The 8306-nt window shown below is 38.4% G+C and overlaps 1 protein-coding gene across 1 annotated transcript in view; it reads left to right on the forward strand.

Moving 5' to 3' along the window:
- LOC103255548 (ER membrane protein complex subunit 7-like) overlaps nt 1–6427 on the forward strand; it is a gene marked incomplete at its 5' end in the record, with an annotated part of 15913 nt that extends 9486 nt beyond the window's left edge. Inside the window, one exon of the mRNA XM_021710185.1 lies at nt 5957–6427. Coding sequence (XP_021565860.1) covers nt 5957–6109 — 153 coding nt within the window. The remainder of the gene's footprint in view (nt 1–5956) is intronic.
- Between the last annotated feature and the right edge of the window lie 1879 nt (nt 6428–8306).

Consider the following 8306-nt stretch of genomic DNA (forward strand, 5'->3'; position numbering starts at 1 on the left):
TTTTTTTTTTGAGTTGGAGTCTCACTCTGTCGCCCAAACTAAAGTGCAGTGGCTGCTCCTGGCCACCACAGCCTCGATCTGCTGGGCTCCGGCAATCCTTCTGCCTCAGCCTTCTAAGTAGCCGGAATTACAGACATGCACTACCATGCCTGGCTGATTTTTTTTGATTTATTGTAGAGATGAGGTCTTGCTGCCCAGGCGGGTCACAAACCCGCGGGCTCAGGCAATCCACTCATCTCAGCCTCCCAAAGGCACGGAATTACAGTCTGAACCACTGAGCCCAGCTTCCTTAAGGTTTTCAAGTATGTTTCCATACAAGTGTACATAGTAGTCTCTAATGATCTTTTGTATTTGTTCAGGATCAGATGTGACTTCATCTTTTGTGTTTCTGATTGTGTTAATTTAGGCTTTTCTCTCTTTTTCTTGGTCAGTCTAGCTACGGGACCATCAATCTTGTTTATCCTTTCGGAAAACCAGCTTTTTGTTTCATTGATTTTTTTGTATTATCTTTTTGTCTTCTATGTCCTGGATTTGGTCTTGTATTTTGGTGATCTGGAGTCTTCTGCTGAAATTAGAGTTTTTATGGTCTTGCTTTTCGAGCTTCCTTAGGTGGCTTTTTAGGCTATTAATTTGTGATCCTTCCATTTTCTTCATGTGCATTTGTAGGGATATAAATTCCCCTCTTACTACAGCTTTCATGGCATCCCAGAGATTTTGGTAAGATGTTTCTTCATTTTCATTTGTTTCCAGGTATCTTTTAATCTCTGTTTTGATTTCATCATTGATCCAGGAGTTGTTTAGCATCATGCTGTTTAGTGTCCATGTCTTTGTGGGTTTTGGGGGGACTTTGTTGGTGTTAATGTTTAATTTTAATCCACTGTGGTCCGAGAAGGTGCATAGTAAAATTTCATTCCTTTTAAATTTGCTTATGCTTGATTTATGGTCAAGTATGTGGTTGATCTTAGAGTACGTTCCATGCGGTGATGAGTAGAATGTGTATTCTGTGGTCTTTGGATGGAGGGTTCTGTTGCTATCAGTTAAGTCCTTTTGATCAAGAGTCACATTGAGGTTTCAGATCTCGTTACTGACTTTTTGTCCTGCTGATCTGTCTAAGGTTGTGAGTGGGATATTTAAGTCCCCAGCTATGATGGTATTGGAGTCGATATCTTTTTTTAGTTTACCTAGGAACTTCTTTATGAAAGTTGGTGCTCCTATGCATATATGTTTAGGATGGATATTTCTTGTTGATGGATTGAACCTTTTATCATTATGTAGTGGCCTTCTGTATCTTTTTTATTTTTGATAGCATAAAAGGTATTTTGTCTGAGATTAAGATCGCGACTCCTCCTTTCTTTTGTGTTCCATTCGCCTGAAAATTTGTTTCCCATCCTCTTACTTTGAGTCTGTGAGTGTCCTTTCTAGTGAGGTGAGTCTCTTGAAGGCAATAGATTGTTGCCTGATGATATTTTATCCATTTTGCCATTCTGTGTCCTTTCAGTGGTGCATTTAGTCCATTCACATTCAAACTAATTATTGAAATGTGAGAGTTGATCCCTATCATAATGTTCTTACAGAGTTGTTATTCTTCCTCTTTGTGTGTCTTTCTTTTGGTTTTAGAGTTGGATCATGTATGTTTTTAATCTTTTGCCTGTACTCTTGAGAAGAACGTTGTTGTTCTTTTTTCCTTTTCTTCTGTGTTCAATACTTTCTTAAATGATTCTTGTATAGGTGGTCTGGTTACAGCGTAGGTTCTTAGGGATTGGATATCTGGGAAAGATTTCAATTCTCCCTCACTGATGAAGCTTAACTTGGCTGGGTAGGTTATTCTTAGTCCAAATTGTTTATCTTTTAGAACTTTGAAGATAGGGCTCCAAGCTCTCCTAGCCTGGAGGGTTTCTGTAGATAAATCAGCAGCTATTCTAATTGGTATTCCCTGGTAGGTAGTCTGAACTTTTTCTCTTGCAACCTTTAGGATTTTTTCTTTTATACCTACTTTGTTTAGGCGAATTATTATGTGTGTGGGAGTTGGTCTTCTCATTTGTTGTCTTGAAGGGTTTCTCTGAATCTCTTGTGTTTGAATTTTTTCACCCTTGATGAGATGAGGGAAGTTTTCTTGAATGATTTCATGAAATGTTTGTTCCTGTGCAGCCTCCCTTTTCTCTCTGCCTTAGGAAGGCCAATTACTCTTAGGTTCGGTCTCTTGAAGTGATCATTCATCTCTTGAAGGTTTTGTTCTGTCTTTTTGAGCTTCTTTTCTATGCTTTTGACAGTTTGGGTTAGTTCTGTGTTTGGTCTTCTAGCTCTGAGATTCTTTCTTCTGCTTGGTTAATTCTGTTTTCCATGTTTATTAGTTTGCTATTTATTTCTATCACAATATTCCTTACTGCTGTTATTTCTGACATCAGCTCCTTCCTATTTTCCTCTTGTCTCTTCTCAATTTTTAAAATTCTCTCTATTAATGTCTTGATGTCTGGGTTTGTTGCATGTGACCAGTCATTCTTGGGTCCCTTCATTGTTTGTGTTCCAGAGTCTGTTTTCTCAGTGTCTGATCTCCCAGGGGTCTGTGTGAGACCTATATTCTTCTTTTGGTTTTTCTTCATTTGTGCAATTTTTTCCATCCTTACTTTTTCCTTCCCTCCACATCACCATCTTCTTTAATTCTGTTATTCAGGAGTAGAGGGATTGCTTTTACTTCTGTTTGTTCAATCTCCTATTCTTCTTTATGTATGTCCTCTTACTTTGTTCAATTCTGGAATTGCACTGTAGGTTGGGGATGGTCCTTTTTGTAGTTTTGAGATTTACTTAAGGGAGGAGCTGTGATTCAAAATCTATCTGCAGGTCCTGGTATCCGCTGACAGGTGTATGGATAATCTAAAACCCACATTCCACTGCCTTGGAATCTGTCCGTGCAGTGGGGCTGTAGGTTTACTCCCTGAAATAAAATGAGGTTAGCAGAGGGAAGAGAATGGAGCAGACAGTGTGGGGAAGAGGGGATGAAGAGAGAGAGGAGTAAGGGGGGAAACAGACGAGTGTACCAACTAATGGAGAGAGAGACCGAAACTGAAACAGATAAAAACAATAGACCATGGCTACAGACTAACCAACTCCCATACAAAAAAAATTAAAACATACAATGATGCTAACACATAAGCTAACCAACCACCTTATTGGTATGCTGTTCCTCTATACAAAAATATGGTTTACAGAGATGAGAAAAGAGAATAAAAGGAAGAGGAAAAAAGAAGAAACAAAGCAGTAGAAATAGAATCAAGTCATTAAACTAACAGAACCAATTGAGCACACTCTGAGACTTTTCATTTAAGTCCAATGTCCTTTCAGCTCTGATTTCTAACTGTCTTCTCAAACTGGTAAATTAGTTCACAGTTAGGGTCAGTTGCTCCTGGCCTGCTGTGAAGGACAGTTCAGATCACCCTCAGTTCACCACTCAAATCTGGCCTGTGTCTGTTTTTCAAGCTTGTTTCTCGCGTTTCGGTGTTGTTACCTTGAATTGCCAGCAGCTGGTGCTATCTCAGCTGCTCGCCCCAGAGGGGGTGGAGTCGGACAGGGGTTAGGCAGAAGTGGAGATGGGAGCTTGCCTCTGGGCACACGGGAGGAGACCCACGGCCAGCAGGACATCAAGGTGGCAGCAGAGGTGGTAGCCGCAGATCTTGCCTGCAGGGGCTTCAAGGACTGAAGTCGTGGATCGCCTCAGGCACAGGTGGCGCGATGCGCTATGGCTGCCATGGAGGTCACGGCGGTGCGGTGGCTGCTGTGTCTGCAGCTGCAGTGGCTGTCCAGACCGCTGCGATGCCCCAGCGGTGGCGATGGCCGAGCTCCGTGTAAAGAGCAGGCTACCGATGTTGGGATACGTAGCCCCGGGTGAGAGAGCCAGAGATCCTCTGCGTTCTCCTTTGCAGAGGGTCTCATAAACCAGGCTGCCCCTTTGCCATCTTGCTGGAAGTCCAAAAAGCCATTTTTTATAAACCATTATCCATTCTTCCATATAACAACCATTAACAAATACCTTCTGATTTCCATTTTTTAAAAAAAGTTCTCCATTTTTTTAGTATATTGATGTGTAGACATCTTATTCATTTCTAAATAAACATTTATTAATCAACTTCTAGGTTCTAGATACTGGGTTTATAAAAATGAATTATACGCCACTTCTGTCATCAACAAGTGCATAATCCAGTTAAATGTAGAGATAGAATGGATTTATCAAATACTTTTCTTGCCGTAGGGGATTTTGTGTGTTGTCTTTTTCTTTTTTTGATTTAGTAGAAAAATAAGATTGACAAAATCAATAAAAATGTTTGCTAAGGTAGTAGGTGACTACGTTCTGTAGAAGGTGAGGCATGTACTCCAAAGCTTCATGGAAAAAGAAAGGTATATGATGTTTTAAAATGTTTTGTTGCTAAAATGTTGGCATTTTTACTCCAGTGTTGGTCAGGAAGTAATACATCCTCTGCTTTCCTTGTATTTATTAAGCCAAGTAACTCTGTGGCATCAGTAGAGGGAAACCTTGGCAGTCATATTGGATTAAAAGTTCATTCCCTGCAGATTGCTTTGCGCATAATAAGCACTATAAAAAATTGTTGATTCAACAGCTTTAGGATTGAACAGATTCAAAAAGAGAGTTGATATATTTTTGCAGGGCCTCAAGACCTATTACCATATACGTTTAATTCTTGATTATTGGGGCATATTAACATATTTGATTTATGTTTGTAATATTCCTTTTCTTGGCCATATTTGTAAAAGCATCTTCTCCTTTAAAACCTACTAATAAATTGTACCTTTGGGGAAAAACCCCAGTTAGTACCCTAACAGTGTTCAGTTTGAAGTGGTAAACCAGGCTCAGTGGTGTGCACCTGTAGTTCCAGCTACTCAGGAGCCCAAGGCAGGAGGATCTCTTAGCCCAGGAGTTTGAGCCAAGCCTGACCACATAACAAGACCTTTTCTCTTAAAAGGAAGAAAATTGAAGTGATAGATAATACAGTATTTGGTATTTTTTCATGTGCGAATAAGCTAAAATCAATTTTAAGTTCACTTTTGGAATTTTACTTAAAATTTTAATGAAGCAGACATTTATATTACATTAATAACAAACAGTACTTTATAGTACTTTTGGCTCAATAAGGAAGAAACAAAAGCTCAAAAGTGCAAATCCTATCTCATCTCACTAATGACTTATAACATTTGTGTTGTTTGATTTAGGTGCTGTAATTAAAGTCATGCAAGCTGTACAGTATTCCTAGATTTACTACCAACTTATGAATCAAGTTTTGAGAATACTACAGTTATCTAATAAACTTTCTAATACCTTGATATGTAGTTAAAAATTGATGTTCTGGATATATGCATCTAATGAAAGCATGCGCTTCAGCTGGGTATGGTAGCTCACGTCTGTAATCCTAGCACTTTGGCAGGCCAAGGCGGGAGGACTGCCTGAATCCAGGGGCTCAAGATCAGCCTGGGCAACTTGATGAGACCTCATCTCTATGGTCAATCAGTAAATAAACAGCCAGGTGTGATGATGCACACCTGAAGCCCCAGCAACTCAGGAGACTGAGGCAGAAGGATTGCCTGACCCCAGCAGGTGTGGTGTCCATGAGCATGACACTATACTCCAGCCTAGGCAACAAAAAGCATGAGCTTCAAAAAATACTCTTAAAGACAATGAAACATAAATGTTCTTTACTAAAACACAAGCTGAATCTAACCCTAGGTAATTTTTTATTGGGTATTTACTAGTAATCAAAATGTTTAGTGGTATAAAGGAGGTATAGAACATAGTAATGATGTATAGCTAGAGTACTGTTGAGTATGACAGAGGACTACCATTGTTCAGAACCAATATCTTTCACTTGTTCTCCTTTCCCTCTTTAACAGAAGTGTTAAAAGCAGAAGGATCCCAGTGCCTTTCACATCACTTTGCTTTCTCTCCCTGCAGGAGATGGAGCAGTCAATGAATATGCTGAATTCTAACCACGAATTGCCTGATGTTTCTGAGTTCATGACAAGACTCTTCTCTTCAAAATCATCTGGTAAATCCAGCAGCGGCAGCAGCAAAACAGGCAAAAGTGGGGCTGGCAAAAGGAGGTAGTCAGGCCGTCCAGAGCTGGCGTTTGCACGAACTCGGCAACACTGGGTGGCATCCAAGTCTTGAGGGAAAACCGTGTGAAGCAACTACTGTAAACTTGAGTCATCCTGAAAGTTGATCTCTTACAACTGTTGAATATGTTAACTTTTTAGCACATGTTTTGTACTTGGTACACAAGAAAACCCAGCTTTCATCGTTTGTCTGTATGAGGTCAATATCGATGTCACTGAATTAATTACAGTGTCCTATAGAAAATGACATTAATAAATTATATGAAGTACTATACATTATGTATATTAAAATAAGTCTTAATCCAGAGATAAAATTTTCTGTCCTTTTTTTTTTTTTTTTTTTGGCTTAATGTTCCTTTTTTTTCCCTGACAGATTTCTTCTGTTTTCCATTATCTGAGGCTTGATATTGACCTTTCCTGTTTAAAAAGAAGTGGTTGTTATTTTTAGACTGCATGCATTATGGGTTTTGTGTGTGTGTATGGCCATACCTTTCAAAATTCTCAGCTCTGTCCAGCCATTTAATATTCCCTGATATTTGAGATGGGACCATACATTCCTGATGTGATTTTATTATTACAGTTACTTTCAGACTTTGGATATGTGAATTAGAATAGATCCTATCAACTTTCATATTCTGGTTACCATCTATAGTATTCATTTTACAATTATTGAGTACCAGCTATGTGCTGTGCTGCAAAGCAGAATACAGAGATGGATAACATCCAAGTGCTTGTCCTCAACAGAGCTTATTAAGTAGGGAAGAAGAACAAATAGTTACAGGAAATGAATGGTCAGAGGAAAGAAATGCAGCAGTAGGGTTGAAGGATGCAAAAGCCACGCTGGCACTTGGTTTGTAATATTAGAGGTCTAGCACAGACAGTTTTTTAGATCCTCTCATCTTTCTCATCATAGAATCTCAGAGTTGTTGGAAGATAAATTACTGATTTCCAGTCGAGAGTATCTCAACATTTTTTTTATTTTGATAAGTTGCAAAAATGTTACATCTTTTTGTTTTGGGTTGTTTTAATTAAAGAGGAATTCTCAGGCCACAGTTCTACTTCTACTAGAGGGCTCCTAATCTTGCCAATGTAAAAGAACTCTCTGATTGCTTTCTTAAGGTTATTTAATCAGCAAAAAAAAAAAAAAAAATTAGTTGGCTCCAAACTCAATCTCTTTTGTATTAAGTGTCATTGTTCATTTTGAGAGGAATGTACTTTTTTTTCTTTTTAAGGAAATAATTTTGGACTGAGCATGGTGGCACATGCCTGTAATCCCAGCACTTTGGGAGGTCAAGATGGGATGATTGCTTAAGGCCAGGAGTTCAAGACCAACCTGGGCAACATAGCAAGGCCTATAAAAAAATTTTTTTTTAATTAGCCAGGTGTGGTGGCATGTGCGTGTAGTCCCAGCTACTTGGGAGGCTGAGGCTGTGGTGAGCTATGATTGTGCCACTGCACTCCAGCTTGGGTGACAGAGTGAGACCTTGTTTAAAAAAAAAAAAAGTTCTGATGCAAAACATTTTATTAACTGTGTCTCTGTTTGTATTATATACACTAATGTTACCAAACTAGTTAAGCTATAAATGATTAGGTGGATAAACTGGTTAATGATAGAACTAGCTTTCTTAAAATTGAGTAATTTATTAAAAATAAAATGTTGGAACACTAGCTGAATGCCTTTCCTTCAGCTAGTATTCAATTTTCACTTAAACATTAAGTGAAAAGATATGACATTCTCCTTTGTGATTCAAAGGAGATACAATATAGTAAGAGTCATAGTTACATGACGAAAAATCACATTTTAAAATTTCATAATTTAGAATGTCAGTATTTGCACATGGAATACCTAATGACCAGGAAATAAAAAACACTTCCAAGGAAATTACCATTTCACATGCAAATTAAGAAACTATGTGATTATTTTACATAGATTCTAGTAGCGTCTGAATATAAAATATATTCCTTACACATTATATATACTCCTTCTCATGTTACCTCTTAATATAATATATACACCTGATGAAATGTTATTACATCAATTGCATACGAGAATCTTATCTTTTCCTAGAACTTTCATCAGATGCTTAGAGTGTTTACAGGTGCAGAAATGACTGTTATGAAACATGGTGGGCTCCAGTACAAAGAGCCCCTGTGCAGCTGCTAACTTGCTTTGTGATTGTGAGCAAATC

Source organism: Carlito syrichta, unplaced genomic scaffold, assembly GCF_000164805.1.
Source record: "Carlito syrichta isolate Samal-C Ts95f unplaced genomic scaffold, Tarsius_syrichta-2.0.1 Scaffold288238, whole genome shotgun sequence".
Taxonomy (NCBI): Eukaryota; Metazoa; Chordata; class Mammalia; order Primates; family Tarsiidae; genus Carlito; species Carlito syrichta.